Source organism: Hyaena hyaena, unplaced genomic scaffold (genome assembly GCF_003009895.1).
Source record: "Hyaena hyaena isolate Hyena2069 unplaced genomic scaffold, ASM300989v1 scaffold_778, whole genome shotgun sequence".
NCBI lineage: Eukaryota > Metazoa > Chordata > Mammalia > Carnivora > Hyaenidae > Hyaena > Hyaena hyaena.
Window position 1 is genome coordinate 277371 of NW_024081411.1, and position 18271 is coordinate 295641.

At 42.1% G+C, this 18271-nt stretch overlaps 1 protein-coding gene across 1 annotated transcript in view; it reads right to left on the reverse strand.

The window, feature by feature from the left end:
* Positions 1-8136: 8136 nt before the first annotated feature.
* SORCS3 (sortilin related VPS10 domain containing receptor 3) overlaps positions 8137-18271 on the reverse strand; it is a 584073-nt gene continuing 573938 nt past the window's right edge. The window contains exons 24-27 of the mRNA XM_039218779.1: positions 16856-16955; positions 15709-15814; positions 9790-9950; positions 8137-9002 (exon numbers count right to left, since the gene is read on the reverse strand). Coding sequence (XP_039074710.1) covers positions 8938-9002; positions 9790-9950; positions 15709-15814; positions 16856-16955 — 432 coding nt within the window. The 3' untranslated portion in view covers positions 8137-8937. The remainder of the gene's footprint in view (positions 9003-9789; positions 9951-15708; positions 15815-16855; positions 16956-18271) is intronic.

An 18271-nucleotide genomic window follows, 5' to 3' on the forward strand; every position in this document is an offset into this window, starting at 1 on the left:
CTCAGAAGATTGGAAAACAGGGGATTTCCAAAATAGCTTTTGAGCTCAGAGAATTGAGTTTCTATCCCAGGGTCAGAGATTAAAGGGAAAAAAAAATAATTCCAAGGTAAATGGGACATTGACACATCTCTGACTTTATGTCCACCCTGAAGTTTTAAGTTAGGGCGACCGTATATCCTGGTTTGCTTGAGACAGTCCTGTGTCATGCTTGTTTTCTCAGAGTAATTATGAATAGTAATCCATTCACTCCCAACTGTGTCTCAAATTGGATAAAAAAATGATATGTTCACCCTATATTAAGCATGTTCTGATCATTATACTCTGTATCCAGAAAGAATCTGGTGGAAAGCAAGTTCTCAATAAATATTTATTTATTTTATTATTTTTTAAAGTTTTAAATTCTAGTTAGTGAACATATAGCATACTACTGGTGTCAGGAGTAGAATTCAGTGATTCACCAGTTACATATAATACCCAGCGCTTATCATAACAAGTGCCTCCTTAATAGCCATCACCCACATAGCTCATTCCCCCCACCTCCCCTCCAACAATCTTAAGAGATAATTAGCTATTGAGCTTAATAAATACTTCTTTTTTTAAATGTCTTTTTAAAATTATTTTCTGAGAGAGACAGTGCAGGCAGGGGAGCCACAGAGAGAGAGAGGGAGAGACAGAATCCGAAGCAGGGTCCAGGCTCTGAGCTATCAGCACAGAGCCTGATGTGGGCTGAACCCAGGAACTGCGAGATCATGACCTGAGCCAAAGTCGGACACTCAACCGATTGAGCCACCCAGGCGGCCTAATAAATACTTTTTAAATGAAGAATGAACAAAAGGGATCTTGCCCCATTATCACTTACAGATGCACATTTAATTATTTATTTTCTTCTCCCTAATGTCACTTGCTATGTCTGTACCACTAAGCCAAGAGGTTTTGGAAGGACAGCATCTTGCTAGGAGAGCTCTTAGGCAGAGAAAGGCACATGTTTGGAAACCTGCCATATTCCTGTTAGCACCCACGGAAGTACCCACGTAGCACCCACGCTGCCTCTTTAAAAGAGATGCATTTCAAGGCAAGGTGCAAAGCCCACCTGTTAGAAAGTCTGCCAAGATCTAAGCTCCACTGGGCTCAGAGTTTTTTCTCCCCCAACCTTCTCTCCCTGCTGCCTGGATGAGGCTCCAACTTGATCAGTAGGCAACCAACATGCCACTAATTAGGAGGCACAAGGCATAGCAGAGCATGATTAGCTCATGATGAGCACACACTGCCTAGAGTTGTCTTGTTACTATTATAAATAGATTAGAAATCTGGGGAGCATCTGCATTTTCCCCTCACAGAGGAGAAACTGAAATTGACAGGTTGAAATGAGAATGTGTCAAGTAAAGCTTTGTAATTGACAAAGATTAACTTTATTTCTCTAGGCTCATTTCTGTCCACTTCCTCCCTCAATTCCCCTCCCACAAAATGTCCCAGCTGCCAATGGAAGAAGCCCAGAAATTCTCTAATTGAACCATAAGATTTTGGAAGGTCAGTGCAAGAAAACCATTCTGGTGCTCCAAGGACCAGGTGTGTGTTTATGGAGACAATTAAATGCTTCCCAGGTGATTCTGCCCAGAAACCAAGGAAGATAGATTAGTGACAAGAAAAACAATTCTGTTCTCTGCTGCTTCTGTGTGGCCTCCTTTCTCTTTTCATCCACAATGCTTGGACATACTCTTAATTGCAACCAGTTCCTGGAATGCCAACAGCAATAACCCTTTGCAAGGGAGAATAAGCAACAAAAGACTCTGCATGATGAGAAGAGGCTTCCGGGAGAGGCTCTAGGGAGGAGGCATAGGGCCTGCTCAGTGGTGAGAAATTCCTGGAGCCTAGCAGCCTTCAGCTCACGGGACACTTTGGGCACAGACATGTCATCTTAAGAAGTCTCTGTTCTTCATGGACCAGACCACATACTTTCTCAGAAGCAAATCACTAAAGGTCTCACTTTGTCTGGTTCTTTTCTAATAGCTGCAAACAGTGCTGTTCCCCAGATACTGAGCCGTAATGACAGATGGCATGTGTGCCTGTCATGATCTATTTTCCTGTCTTTGGTGACATTTTGTAAAGAATCTGCATCTTGCGTTCCATCTCTGGAAGAGCTCTCCTTGAGCTTTGAATGGAGTTGCAAGCAAGAACAGTGTCCTTGGTAACTTCAGGTTTATAAAATGTATTATTTTTACAAATAATTGTTTTATCTGATTATTTTTCAATGTGTGATGATGAAGGAACTCATGCCAGTGAGCCTCAGAGAAGCTTTGAGGGACCTCAGGACCTGAACTGCACACATCCTCACAAAAGCTTTGTACCAAAAGGGAGAATAAACAAGAAGCAAGTTACTTATAAACTCTGGAGCCAAACATCCATAAACAAACAAGTTTGAACTGTTATGGCCTGAGAGCATTGACATGTTTGGGAAGACTGAGCATATTTCAGAACCCACGAGCCTCTAGTTTTTAATTTTATGAGGCATTTTAGTCACCCTGATTAGAAGTATCCATTTCTCGCACCTTCTATATTATGATCCAAGTGTTACCAGAGTCAAGTTCTTGGGCCCACAATAATAGCAACAAGGCCAGACCCAAAAGTCAAAGATACAGGAAAGGTTTTACTAGAGCTACAGGTCTAGGTTAAAGGAGAGACGGCAAGAATGAACACTTAGCTCAACCTCCCCAAACATGGTGGAAAGTCCCATTTACATAGAGAAATTCGCTGTCCAACTTCCCACTTTGGTCTAATATGCTAATAAGTGGAAAAGGAAAAAAAAAAAAAAACCAACCTCATCCTGGTTAGCTGGAAGGGTCTTGTCCTGATTAGTTGATATTGGCAGGAAACACTCACATCTCACTGGTGATTTTTGGAGCCAGGGTCCTCTAAGTGTGGCTTGTATTTGGGCCTGCATCCTGGTTCTGCTCTGTAGAAGTGCTCTGACAGTAACAGCCAATAGAAAGTGCCCTGGTACATAATGTTTTTCACTTAGGGCTCATTCCCATGGTCCCTGTCTCACAAGGAAAATTAGATAAGTTATATATTTTTTAAACAAGCAATAAAAGGAGCTGTGACTTTTGGCATCAGGTATAAATAGCTGAATTTTCTTCCTTCTGAGGGGGAATGGAAGGGGATGGTATATATCTCCAATAATTCTGATTCTTTCCCTGAAAGTACAGCCCTAGGTGAGAGTAGGTAAGCAGGTAAATGACTGGTCAGGTGGTTTTTAAAACTCGAGGGCAGAGAGGACAGAGAAAAGAGATCCACCACAAAAGAACTAGGGCCTGTCAGGTTCAATTCATTATTTGTCAAGTCATAGTTATTTTGTGTGTTTTTACTCAAATTATCTTATTTGATCTGGGTTCCAACACTGTGAAGTAGATAGATAGATGTCATTATTGTCAACTTATAGATAGGGAAATTGGACCCTGATTATGTGATTATATGCCTCTGGGCCTCAGATCATGAAAAAGTAATGGAGTTTTATTGAGATTTTTAATGTCTGAATAAATTAAACTCTAGCCGAGATTCTCCTCCCATTTTTGTATACATTGTGCCACTGATTCCGCTCCGAATGAACCTATATCTCATCATGATACATGGTCTGAGAACACAGAGGCAAAGAGCATTTTAAAGGGCACTCTGCTACTGTAAAGTTAATGGTAATTAAACTAAGTTTAAGGGACATCAAGATGCAGTAGTACTCTGGAGGTCATTGGGCTGCATCTGGTCCCCCTTGGCAGTACTGTAAGAGTAGACGAGAGAATTTGGCAGGATCTGGTGTGTGTGTCAGGATGAGGCATTCCCATTGCTTATGTTTGCTCTCTGGCCTTCTTCCCTCTGAATCAGGCCAACTACTTTAAAAGGCAAGCAGCATAGCATGCGAAGCTGGGGTCTGGCAGCTGTCTGTTGAGTGGCCATCTTTCAGTCCAGCCAGGGAAGCAAGGGCATCAGGCCATGGGCTGCTACACAAGTGGGTCAGGAGGGCAATGCCATGTGGAGGGTTATGAGCCACTGAATGATGAACACACTTGGGAAGTTAGATTCTAAACCATTCTGGACACCATAAATACAGAAGCCATATTGGCATAACCATTAGGCTTTCCACTGATGCTCAGTCATGTGCAGTTCAATCAAGTTTGTCAGGAAGGGATGTGGCGGAAAGAACACCATCCTATTATAAAAAGGCATGGGTCCTGTCTCCAGCTCCACGTTACTTTGTTATATAACCATAGGGAAGTCACTTTCCTCTCTCAGCCTATCCCTCTACAGAAGAGAGTTCTTCTAAGTACGCTCGTACTAGTCATCTATCAACTTTGGAATTGGCGATGTTCTCTTCACACCTCTGTAAATCAGAAGTAGCCAGTGAGGCAGGCCATAAAGTGTTTTCCTTTTACAAATAAGAAATCATGGTCCAGAATGACTTGCTGAAAGTCAGAGATCTCCTAATTCCTGGCTTAATATTCTTTCCAAGGCACAATCCATCACCACCTTGACTCACAGTATGTTTTTGTTCCAGATAACTCAATTGGGTGACTCTCTCGGAGCTGCAGCTGTTGCCCAGGAGGCAACGAGCCAATTTGGAAGAGGTTCTTACTTCTGCAGATTAAGGTGCCTTGTATCATGGTAACAGGAACCAGGGGAGGTGACTTTTCCCCAGTAACTCTCCCTGAGCGATTTTAGTGACAGACAGAGCATCTATTCTGAAACTTCAACAGACAGGAGAATCCTCAGAAACTCTGCTCAAGGTGCTGATTGTTGGGCTCCAGACTGAGCACTTCTGCAGGCTTATCAGGTTTAGGGTCTCCTGAAAGAAGACACATCTGGTGCAAAGAGTGTCCCCACTACTTGTGAGAAACCCCGCATAGAAATAGCTATCATGCCAATCCCATTCTCTGCCATTTGCCTTTGACTGTCTGCTAGGAGAAATCTGGCAGACCTGTGCTGGTGGTGGACACACAGGCTATATTCCTAGCAGGGCTTAGCCCCAACGAACCAACTGACTCATACTGTTTTACCACTTTATTTCACTGTCATCCTTTTTTAATCTGGTGGAGCAATTTTATCAACCCTGACATAAATTAACATCGGAAGAATTCAGATCCCCTGGAAAGCAAAAATGACTGCATTTAGAAAAATCGCTTTTGACGTGAGATAAGAACATTAGACACTTTACATTAGTGGGGAAGCTCAAAACTGTTAAAAATCCCTTAAAGATGTGCAGGCATTTTATGTTATGAACCACTAGTTAGACCAAAAACACCTCACCATTTCTTTTAGAGGCCCTATAAATGACATCCCCAATATTTGAAGAAGTTACTTTACAGTATAATTTTTTAAAAGGTGAGCATAACTCGTTATGCCAAGAATAATACATAATTTTAAAATACATTAATGAATCAAAATAAAACTACCTTTCTTTTATCCTACATCTTTCATTTGAGTTAAAAACATAAGATTCTGGAATGGTCAGCTAGTATCCAAAATATAGGAGCAAATTATTGACCAAAGTTTTAGGGTTTCTTGGGTTTCTGCGGTCCATAGAAATTTATTATACACATTTTGAACACTAAAAAAATAATTGAAACATCTAACATACAGCCCTTATTGTAAGTTCTTAGCTCACCTAAGTACTAATGTTAGAGAAGAGCCACTCATTCATCCTTCCAGATTCCTTAGTCAGCAGTGGACAGGGGAAGATCTATTAAAAGATCTATTAAAGAGGTTAAAAGGCACCTGGGTGGCTCAGTCGGTTAAGCGTCCAACTTGGTTTGGGCTCAGGTCCATGAGCTTGCCCGTCAGGAGAATGAGCCCCACATCAGGTTCCATGCTGACAGTGTGGATCCTGCTTGGGATTCTCTCTCTCTGTCTCTCTCTGCCCCTCCCTGACTCATTCTCTTTCCCTCTCTCTCTCTCAAAATTAATACATTTTTTTTTTTATTTCTAGGAGAGAGAGAGAGAGAGACAGCATGAGCAGGGGAGGGTCAGAGAGAGAGGGAGACACAGACTCTGAAATAGTCTCCAGGCTCTGAGCTGGCAGTCAGCACAGAGCCCGACGCGAGTGTTGAACCCACGAACCGCGAGATCATGACCTAAGCGAAAGTCAGACGCTTAACTGACTAAGCCACCCAGGTGCCCCAAAATTAATACATTTTTAAAAAAACTTAAAAAAATAAAAAGATTAAAATAATAAAAAATAATAAAGAATATACATCTTTTTTGTTTCTTCTTTTTTCATTTCCTCTGCTAAAATCTTCAAGGACTGAGTTGGAGTTCTATCGACCATCCACTGGGATCTGATGCCAGTGTTGGAAGGCCTTGGGGTTACCAAGCCTTCTGCTCAGAAGCCCTGGCCACAAATATTGGGATTGAATTTGGAAATGGGTCATCTAATGAAAGCTGCCCTCAGGACCATAGAAAATGAATAAGTGTCGTAGACTGAACTGTTGTTAACTACTATCCTCAATTCTTCATGCCCTCCGTTTGATTGGAATTATATGTCCACACCTTTGCCAGGTGATTTAGTGGCGCCTTACACCAGAAGAGGCAGAGACTATTTCTCTGGCCACTGATGCTGAACATGGCCATGTGGTTTTCTTTAGTCGATAGAATGCAGATAATGGTAAAGAGAGAGTGACCATTTTGAGCCAAGGCCTTAGAGGCATAGAGTATTCTGCTGGCTTCACCTGTAAGTGAATTCTGTAATCCACCATGAAAAGCCATGCCCTGGGTAGCTGATGGTCTCATGAGAACTCATGAAGAAGACCAGACCCAACTGAAGACCGCATCCAAACTAGTTCAGGAGAGATCTGTCAGGCCCAAATGAGTTCAACCAAACCACAGCCAACCTGAACATTCATGAGTAAAACATAAATCTCTGTGTTGTAAGCCATTTGTTTTTTCTTTGTTTTGTTTTGCCACGTAGCATTGGAGTAGCAATAACTGACTGATAACAATAAAGAAAACTGCCCAAAGAAAAAAGTCTCAGCCAGTTATGTAGCTTTGATGTACAAAAATACATTTATTTTCAACAATTTCAAAACCACTGTCTTTTTTTTACAGTAGAAATATTCAAATGGAACAATAAAATCAAGAACAGTATATGTACATATACTGTATATATAGACATGACTCATGCATTTGTATTCCAGTATTTAGTACAAGTATTGCAATTGTCTGCCCCATTTAACCCTTGAAACAAAAAAGCAGGATCTTTAGAAATGTTCTTTATCCTTATCTATGCTGTAGCCAGTCAGGTTTCTCTAGGTCACATTCTCTAGGGGTCTCACAGAGAAGAATGCGAACAATAGTTCACAAAAATTAACAGGTAAAAAATCCGGCCTTTCCTCCTGTATATATAGAGTATATCATTTTTTGAAACAAGTGTACTCAAGCTGAGCCTGAAAAGAAAACAATGCTTATGGCATGGCTTAAAGTGACCCTACGGAAAAGAAGGAGAGTGTGTGAATGCGTGAAGGGGCTGGGATGCTGGAAAGGAGAAACTGGCTTTGAAGCCACTCACCCCAGAGGCAAGAACTATCTTAAGGGAACTCAAGGCAGACATTTGACTTTAAGGAAGTTGTGTACATCTGACAAGTAAATAGCACAGCTTTGCTAAAATCATCTTTGACTAATATCATTAAAGGCTAGCCCGCTATCTGGCCTGCAGGGCTTACATGGACTCATGATTCCACAAATGCCACCTCCCTCCTAGCCTCTTGGACTCCGGTGCCAAGATGCACTCGCTAGGCCTAATCTGGTGCCCAGGGGACTTTCCTGAGCTAAAAACAGTCCAGGAATTCTCCATGAGCATTATACATTTCCATGGAAGCCAACCAGAAAGCATAAAGACTGTTCCATTGAGAACTATTGCCTAGCTTCATTAGTGAAAACCACCTTCCCAGGCTGGAAAGTACCCTCAATGCTTTCCTTGTGGAGGAGAAGCCTTGTTTTCCCACCTGGGTCTCAGATTGAAGTCTCTGGTGGGCTTCACCTTGGAACTTCTTCCACATCACAGATGGAACAGAAAGACCCTCATTGTTCTAAGATGTCACTCGAGTCCTTCCTTTACTAATTGTCCCAAAGAAGCCCTCCCCATCCCACCCCCCTTTATATACACATGTAGAAACCAGCCATGGCATGGACACAGAGATGCAAGAGTTAAGTGTGACAGACAACTGAAGAGCGTCCAGAACCCAACACATCTAGCAGGCCTGGGGGTTGGTCAGCTCTGAGGGTGAGTGCATAAGCCGACACACGCATCTTTCTTTTTTCAGTTTTCTTTTTTACTAAACATTAAATTATTTCTTAGGAAATAAAAAGCTATTTACATTGTAATTATGTACAATAAGCCACCTGTAGCCTCGCTATCGACATGCACGAGGCAGGGCCTCCTTCATAAAGGTGTGCATGCTTTCTGCAGCTACTTTCACTCCCCACCAACCCACCTCCTGCAGATCTAACTGGGAAATGGTTTGTGTTGTAGGTGTGTGTGCTGGGGGGGGAGGGTGTTGGTGATTGTGGGGGTAGGGGGGAAAGACGGGACATGGGAGGTTAATGAAAAGCCAACCCGACATAAAAAAAATTAAAAAACCAAAACAAACAAACAAACAACAAAGGAGACCACAAGGAGAAAGAGTCCTCACACTGTCAGTGGCAGAATAAAGCAAGGAGGCCACGGGAAGATGCATCCTTTGCCCTCAGCACAAATATAGCAATTTCGTTTTTTTTGTCTCATTTAATTGGCTAAGAATGCCTTTGCCTCCCAAAGCTAATAAGCATCTGCCTGCTCTTCATGAAGGGGCCCTTGGTAAACAAAAGGTAAAAAAGACATTTTCATTTTCCCATAACAATAGTAATAGTAATCATCAAAAATAAAGTCAGAAAGATGGTTGACCATGTGGCTTGTTGGTATTAAACACTAGTGCAGTTGGGGATCTCCTTTGTGCTTTCGCTGTTTGCAATGGTGGCAATCCCTCCTGCAGGGAAGAGAAGACAGAGGGAGAGAGGATATCAATTTCACGAGGGCAGGAGTCTAGGTCTATTTTATTTACTGCTAAATACCAAGCCACCTTGAACAGGTGCTTAATATGTATTTATTAAATAGGACACTCAAACAGGCTATCCTACCAGCTCATTGGCTTATGTCATCGATGTGAAGGTGTGCCATCTCTCACACCCACACACAACGTGGGAGCAATGCTTTGCCTTCTTACTTGCCATTGATGACAACGGTCATAGGCAACGTGCATTGAACACGTACTACGTGGCAGGCACTGTGCTAATGGCACATTTCATCATCACAACAATTTTGGAAGGTAGGCACTATTATTCCCATTTCACAGATGAGGAATGTGAGGTAAAGAGGGGGTCACAGAGCGAGCAGATTGGCAAAGCAAGAAAATGCACCCAGGGCCCTCTGATACCAGAGCCCATATTAATGTGCTTATGAATTAGGACATCTGCTTTTGCTTCAGAGAAAGAAAGACACATCCCAACAGTAATGCATAGTTGGCCTTATCCCTCCTGCACTCTAACCACAGCACTTTCTATCCTGGTCTACTTTAAAGGGGGAAAATATATATATACCAATTTAATGTGGCCAGAGGTGGCAGACAAATTTTAGAGCATGATTATGTCTCTGTAGCCAGCTGTTTTACACCCCCCTCCAGTCTGATACTAGCTGAAGGACAGGCCACATGGGCCGGCTGACCTTGGGTTTGGAGGACAGAGGACACAGGAGCTTGGTGGTACCAGCACACATACCTATGACCCGGGTGTCCAGCTCTTTGTCCAGCAGTTCCTCGGGCTCGGTGAAGTCACTGAGTGTGATTTTGGGGGCGTTTTCACTTTGGCTCACTGACCCAATCATCTCCTGCTCCTTGTCGTGTTGGACTTGAGCATAGATGTTAATCCAGGGGATTTTCCTACAAAAATCAGATTATGATCACAGGGGATGCCAAACTTGGGCAACTGGGAGATCCTGGGTCATAAGAGGAACGAAGAAGCTATATATAGGACAGGCTCATGTCAGGGAAAGAGGCTGGTCATGCCGACACTGAAGCCATGAGGCCAAGAAGCAGAAGGCCAGAGAGCAGATGTCCAGGGGAGATGTAAACCACAGAACTCTCTGAGGGTTGCACCTTCTTCTGGGGTCAGAAACAAATCGGTATCAACAGAAGGGCAATGCTGTTGATCACATGTACACTAAAACCCTAAAAGTACTTATCTGTCGTGAAGCTTTTCAAGGGACTGGACTTTGAGACTCAGAAGGTTCTATCACAGTGAAAAGACAGCTTTCTCTAAGGTTGCATCTACTTCATCAGTCCCCATTGGTTTCTTTATGAATAGCCAAGAAAGAAAAGACTTCCAGCCACTGCTACTATTTTCAGAACACCACCCATGGGCCAAATATCTTAAATACTTGGATAGTCAGTTTCCTCATCTGCTCGATGGGAATAACAATAGCTTCCTTTCAGGATTGTAGAGAGGATTAAGAAAAGCTAAATAACTTTGTTCAAAGACACAAAGTTTGTAGGTTTGGAAACAAGGCAGAAAGGTTTGAGGTTGGAGTGTGGCTGGTTCAGATCGAAATCTTCTTGGAGGATTCATCATTCAGATTCCTGACCCATCTCTATTATCTCCTGACCCATCTCCATTATCCCCTGACCCACTGTGTTCCAGTCCTGTGGACTCCTCTGAATTCCTCTAATCCAGTGCTTCTCAGACTTTAATGTATTTATTTATCACCAGAGTTCTTGCTAAAATGCAGTTGTGACTCTATAGGTCTGTAGACGATGGGGCGAAATTCTGCATTTCTCCAAGCTCCCAGGTGAGGCTATTGCTCTGAGCCCCAAGCTTTGAGTTGTAAGAATCTATTACATCACACTTGCCCTCACTTTGGGGACAAGCACATTGAAACAGCTATTCCCTCTACAACATCCCTCTTTCTACTCTTCTCATGATGGTGTGTCCTTTCTGACCCACAGACCTTGGCTCTGAGAAGCCTCTCCTGACCACCCAACCTCTCCTGTTAAAAGGATTTAATTATGGGATAGTATTTAAGGAAGAAATGGATAGAGTCCTGGGTTTAGGGTGGTGTAATAGGCAGCTTTGCCGACTAGTTTCCTGTCTTTATTTAGCATCACACTAAAAGCCCCATGCATTCTGGGTCTATGGTCTCTGTCCTCATTATACACACAACTTAGCACAGTGCTTGGCACATGTTTATCTTCAGGAAGTATTTGTTTCAATGAATGGATAGATGCCCTCAAAGGTTATGCTCTTTCTACCCTCATTTATTATGTTCTCAAACAAAAAGACAACATTGTTACCTTGGAATATTGTATCTAGAAGAGACCCCTCTTACTCCATTAAATGATGGGGAAATTGGATTAAAGTCCAGACATTTCATGAAGCTCATCCCTAGCAATATTATTAAAACTTAAGACATTGGGGGCGCCTGGGTGGCTTAGTCGGTTAAGCGTCCGACTTTCGCTTAGGTCATGATCTCGTGGTTCGTGGGTTTGAGCTCCGTGTTGGGCTCTGTGCTGACTGCCAGCTCAGAGCCTGGAGCCTATTTCAGAGTCTGTGTCTCCCTCTCTCTCTGACCCTCCCCTGCTCATGCTCTCTCTCTCTCTCTCTCTCTCTCTCTCTCTCTCTTCTAGAAATAAATAAAAACATTAAAAAAACAAAAACAAAAAACTTAAGATATTGGGCACCCACCCCAATCCAGAACATTGTGCGCATTTCTAAAGGAGAATCACTCTGTTGCCCTGGTGTCAAGAGTGGTATTTTCAAGCTTCTGTATTCCCTTTCTCACTCCAATCCCAGTGAGGTAGTGTGTGAGCATTTAATAAGGTTATCTTATAGCTAATTCATTAGGAAAGAGCCAAAAGCAGGGATTACATGGGTGGTTTCTACCACTCCTTTACATTCAATTCTCATTTCTTCAATGGTTGCTTTACGTACATTATGAGAGGTGTCCTTGTGACTCCTACTGGTCTAACCCAGCTTAATGTAATTTTCAAGAACCTTAAATGAATAGATTCTATGTGAGGCAGCAAACCATGGTCTCTCTAAATACGCATAATTAAAAATTCATGCTGGCCCTTACTTTCTTCTTATCTAAATAGAAAGGCAGCCTAACTACTTAGATTTCTTCTAATCATAAAAGTACATATTACTCATGAATGCTGGGATCAACTGTAATATTTATTAGGTGCTGGAGGCAGTCAAACTATTCCTCATCATGCAAGTCTGTGGGCTTCAGAGCTACAGCCAGAGTTCACTGCCTCCCCCTTTTCCTGCTTGCCTAGTTATACCTGTGAGGATTTGGAAAAATCTGCCCTTATAAAGACTGTTCATTTTATTTCAATCTCTAAACAACAGGCAGATTATTTTCCCAACATTTTCAATAGACAGGTGGAATTGAAAGAATTATGTCATATTCTGCACATTTAAAAAAAATATCAGATTGCTTTTCATTTCTTACATGCACTTCAAGGACTGTTGAGAATATCAGACTAGCCCCATTTTTGCAGGTAAGAAAGGAGAGCAATAAAGAGATTTAGGGGCATGTCTTTGCCTCCACATTCATAAAGGTTTTAATAAGGGAAGGAAGATGGATCAACCCAAGTGACCCACAATAATGTCAGTTTTTGTTTGTTCCAACTGTAAGTGTTAGGAGCCTTTGGACTTTGGGAGGAGCTCAAAGTTTTCTTGGATAAACAGAAAAAAAAAAACAACAGATTACAGTATAGAAAGAAAGTCTTGTTAGGCAGAATTTTCAGAAAATAAAAGCCAGGTCAAAATGATATCTAATTACATCATCTAAATCATTGTCTAAAACTGCATAAGATGGCTTTCCAAGAATAAGATGAGAAACAAGGTGTTATTTACCTAAAGGAAGCTTGAGGCTGATAGTGGCTCTCTTTTCCTTCACCTGTTAAGTGATCACTTGGGACACTGAGATTGTTTTCAGTGTCTGGCACAAAGTGAGCCCCCAGTAAATGTCTGTGGAATGAATAGGTGGTTTAATGAATTAACGCTGATGATTACACAGAGAAAGTTTTGTGTCTGAAAACTCAGCATGGTCAGTGATCTGGAAACAGAAACAGAACTGCCCTTTCTCTAGATGTGCTTTGTGTTTGCTAGGCAGGTACAGATATTTAAATTTAAATTAATTAAAATTAAATAAAATTTAAAGATCAGTTTCTCAGTCATACTGATGGTTATTGTATTGGACAGTACAGATTATGGAGCATTTTCATCACTGCAGAAAGTTCTATTGGACTGTAATGAAAGAAACAAAGAAGCCTCTGGGAATCGTAGATAAGAACCTGACCTTTACTTGATAGGAAGCCAGGCACCTCCCATATAGTCATCACTGGAGTTCCAGGTGATGTGTAGGGAGAAAAGACCAAAGAAATAAAAGAAGATCCAACAGGCCCTTAACCAAAGTGCTTGAGCATTTTGAAGAAAACTTCCAGAAAAGGTAGGTAGAGAAGAAAAGGTAACTGATGATTGGTTACACTTAACTGACTCTACTGTTTATCCAGTTTGGTTGGTGTTCACTTCCTGTAGCTTTAGCTACATGATTTACTGCCAGGGACACAGAAAGAGTTGGCTGATCTTTGGGGACCAGAGAGGTAGAATAATTCAGAGATGTCATTACCTGGCAGAGATTCAAGAATTCCAACGTACACATTTAGAGACGCCTATTTTAATAAGCTGACTGACTGTCTAGGGAGTGTAGCAGCATTTATAAGAGAACAGAAAATTTCCCAAGTCATGAGATGTCTTGCCTTAGTTTGGAGATGCCTGACACAAATACTTTTTCAGCACTTCTACTGGCTCTTGTTCTTAGCAACCATGGAGTTCTAAAAGCCAGAAGGTGATAAATTTGGGTTAGTTGATCTTCAAGCTCTAGCAACCACCAGGCTTCCCCATAATCAAATCCTTGGATGAATAAGAGTGCTTCGCATGTAACTGAAGTACATCCACAAATGAGTGTTGCCCTGACTAGTCTGTTTCTGTATGCAATCTTTGCTCTCTACTTTTTAAAAATTTTTTTAAATGTTTATTTATTTTTGATAGAGAGAGAGAGAGAGAGAGAGAGAGAGAGAGAGAGTGAGCAGGGGAGGGGCACAGAGAGAGAGAGAGAGAGAGAGAGAGAGAATTCAAGCAGACTCCAGGTTTTGATCTGTCAGAACAGAGCCCAAGGCGGGGCTTGAACCCATGAACTGTGGGATCATGACCTGAGCTAAACTCAAGACACTTAACTGACTGAGCCACCCAGGCGCCCTGCTCTTCACTTGTGATATGAAGGTTTGTTCCCTTCTTCAGAGGAAACACGGGCAGGTGGTTTGACATGTTTTGATCCAAGAGGACATGACTCACATACTGGTCTATTCATTGGGTAGGAAGGTAAACGTCACTCTGTCCTTCTGGTGGAGGGTGTTGAAGGATTCCTCCCGAGATGTGTATTGAGTGAAAGTGGTGTTTTTAAGCCTGAGGTATCCATTATAGAGCAGTTAAAGAGGGCTGGGGGAGAGGGTGGAGGCAAGCAACTATATCGCTGATTTCTTTCGAAATCTAACAGCATTACCTCAGGGACTGGAAAGACTCTCAGGATTAAGTTTTGCTTTCAAAATAATTAATGATATCTTCACTTTAGCCAGTATTTCTATGAAGCACTTCTCTATGCCACTGATACAATCTTTTGTGAGCTGACCATGGGCCAGTTGGTGACACAGAAGGCACATTTGGAAGGCATGTTCTTTGTTATCTATAATAGTTTAGTGTTTTTGATTATTTACTATGTACCAGGTATAGATATGATTACCTTTGAACTGTAGAGTAAGCCTATTAAGTATCATTGTTTTCTCCACTTTACAGATAAAGAGACTAAGACTTAGAGAGCAAATTCAATTGCCCAAAGCTACAAATGCTATGTAAAAATTGAGTCTTTCTGATTTCAGAGTTCATGGTCTTAACCAGGACACCTTTTGATAGAAGTATTACATTATTCAAATAATGGTACAGCATTGCTGGCTTCAATTTCATGTTTAATAAGTATCCTGTTACGTCACCTCTCCTGTGGCCTTTAAGAATAATATGTGAATACATGTGAAGCTGGTTTTCCTGATCAGTTGCCCTTAGAAACATGAAAAAGAGGGAGAGGGGTAAAGGCTGAGTATTTTTACCATGCAAATTTACACAGAGAGACCAGGTGGCTGCAACACAAGAAAATGTGTGTGTGCATGCATGTGTGTGTGTGTTCATGTGTGCACCAGGTTTCTGCTACATTTTGTCTGTTTAACCACCCTGAATTGCACGTTAAGCTGTAGAAAAGATCTGAATGTCTAAGACTTTACTTTAGAAATTTAGGTCAGGTTTAAAAAATCTTTGCACTTCTCTTGAAGAGAAAAGAAAAATTGGTTTCATAGGCTATCCCTTACTTTCTTAACTCAATATATCTATCAATTGGATAGACTACAGATTCTTAAACCCATTTATTCCTCCTGGGCCCTCAACCATTCCTGCTTCCCCCCAGTGCCAAACAAAGCTTCAAATAGGATCAATTTCACATATTCGAGATGAGTGCAGGGATATTGGTTATAGGAAGAATCAGCTCCCAAGGATCTAGCCCCAACATCAATACTGAGTGATAGTAGTGCATACCTTTTAAACTTGTAGATCAAAAACACGGCCAGGCCGACGAATACCACCGACAAGAGCATCAGCATGGCCGAGCTGCTGTGCCCAGCACTGGAGTCCACCAATGGAGCTAGGAGAAAAAGGCAGATGGCTCACTTGGAAGCTACTACATGGAGGGAGATCACATTGGAGAAAGGAGGCCAGCTGACGTTCATCCATATATCCAATCTCCAACTGTCCTGCCCTGCAAGCTTCCTAGCTTGGCTTCAATGATGAAAATAGTATCCACAATCACAGCTTCTCAGGACAAGTCAATTCCTCTACTCTGCCTGGGGAAATTTACTGTTCTTGGCGTAAACTGAACAATGTGTGTCTAGCTAAGGGGAGTAGAAGGAGGGCTTGAATGCTCTTTCTCTTAGCCTGAGTCCCTGTCAACATAATGATGGGTGGCCCATTGGGAACTTTCGATTAAATACTGATGCAGGGTTTCATTTTCCTCCTCTACACTTCTCTGCTAAAACACTACAGTTTGGGCACATCTGGAACCTCGACATCTGCAAAGTCTTATATTCATAAGAGATATTTAGCAAATAGGCTCTCCCAGAGAGCTAGTAGTGGATGCCCAACAGGACATACCTTTTCAAATTTCTTTTACAAATCAGTCACTAGAGATGATCTCTGTAACAACTTAGACTTACCAGATATAAATGAAATGTGTTTTTTTGTTTGTTTGTTTTTAAGTTATCTGATCTAGCCTCCCAACCAAAATTCATGGAATTAGAGAATCATAGAAATTAAGAAACCCTGAGGATTACCCCATATAATTTTGACTATGGCAGATTAAAAACCAACCAACCAAACAACCAATCAACCAGCCAGCCAGCCAAGCAAGCAATTAAGTCAAAGCCTAAGGACACTGTAGGTATTCCCCAAGGTCATCCAGGGATTCAACAGCAAAGCCACTTCTAATGAAGTCTTTCTGCCACCTCAACAGGAAGCCCCAAGAAAGATGTAATTAATCTTTCATAACCATCACTACACAAAAGAGCCCTGCCCCCAAAGCTATTTTGTGGGATTTGTGGAGAAGTGTCTGCTAATTATCTCCTCCCTTTTCTTCCCAGGATAACAGATCACCACACCCATTTCCCCCTGGATCCCAGCAGGCACTCACCTAATGTCAGCTGTGTGACATACACAATGACTTGAACCCCTGGTTTTAGCTCAAACTGAACCAAGTTTTGGTTCAGAGCATTAAACAGCATCTCCACAATCTGAAAAAGAGAGAGAGATGCACAGGAAGACATGAAATGAGACACTGCTCCTCGTGGAGTAAGAAGCCAGGGTCAACAGGCAAACAGTGACCATGTTCAATCAGAAGACAGGATATTGGGACACTTTCATCAATTTGGTTCTCACAGCCCTTGGAGCCCTGTGAGGCCAGGGAAGTAGTTGGTGCTTTTTGCTTGGGCTGGAGACAGAGAGAGGTATATCCCAAGTTACTTAGTGAATTACAGTTTATAACAGATATGGATGTCTCATTCAATTCCTGGTTCGGTGCTTTTTCATCCATGCCTTTCTAACTCACCATAGCACAACCTATTATGGTTTACAATGAAAGAACATCAACCGATTATTAGTTCTTTAATCTAATGAAGTAAAACACACAGGGCAGAGACACCCCTGCCAGGATGAAAGCAGGCATATATGTCCCCAGCCCACTTCTCTGCTTTTTCTCTTTTGGAGACAATTGAAGGCACACATCAAAGCAGAAGCTGCCTTCTTTTTATGGGATAATTTTTCCTCTTTACTTTTCTCCAGCAAGTCCCGGAACACATAACATCGATTTAATCACTCTGTAATTCCCACATGAAAGCCGAGGCCGACTTGGGCTGTTGTCCCTAACTCTTATCTGGCTGTGCGTGCCTTAATATCACAGCTGCTATTCATCACCGTAATTACCTATTTATCTAAATGGATGGATATTGTAGCTTCCAAATATAGTTCACACACGCCACTTGCTATTTCAGAATAAAGAGGTCTTGTAAAAGTGATGTATGCATTGAGAAGTTGGATTTATTTCTGGCCAACTTCAATATCAGCTGTACAAGGCAAGGATCTGCTGCATTTTCCAGAGAAATGGACCGTGCTGGTATCTGTGCTGCCAGAGGATGACTGGATGGCCGTGCGGAGGAGGGGATGGCCAGGCGAGTAGCACAGGGACACAGAAGATGTCCTCATGTGGGAGCAAATGCATGATTCCTGCTGATGTTTAGAAGCCCCATTCTCACTTAAAACAATTGTTTAGGTTTTAGAGAGAGCGTGAGTGGGGTAGAGAGCAGAGAGAGAGAATCCTAAGCGGGCTCTGCACTGTCAGCATAGAGCTCCAACCTAGGGCTCCATCTCACAAATCATGAGATGATGACTTGAGCCAAAACCAAGAGTTGGATGCTTAACCAACTGAGCCACCTAGGCACCTCCAATTCTCACTTGTATTTACTTCTCCTGACTTAGTGTCACCAGAAGGCAGGGTAAGTAGGTGAGTGAGGGAGAACCAGCCCTTTTACTTCAAGAATGGTGTGCCCCTCTC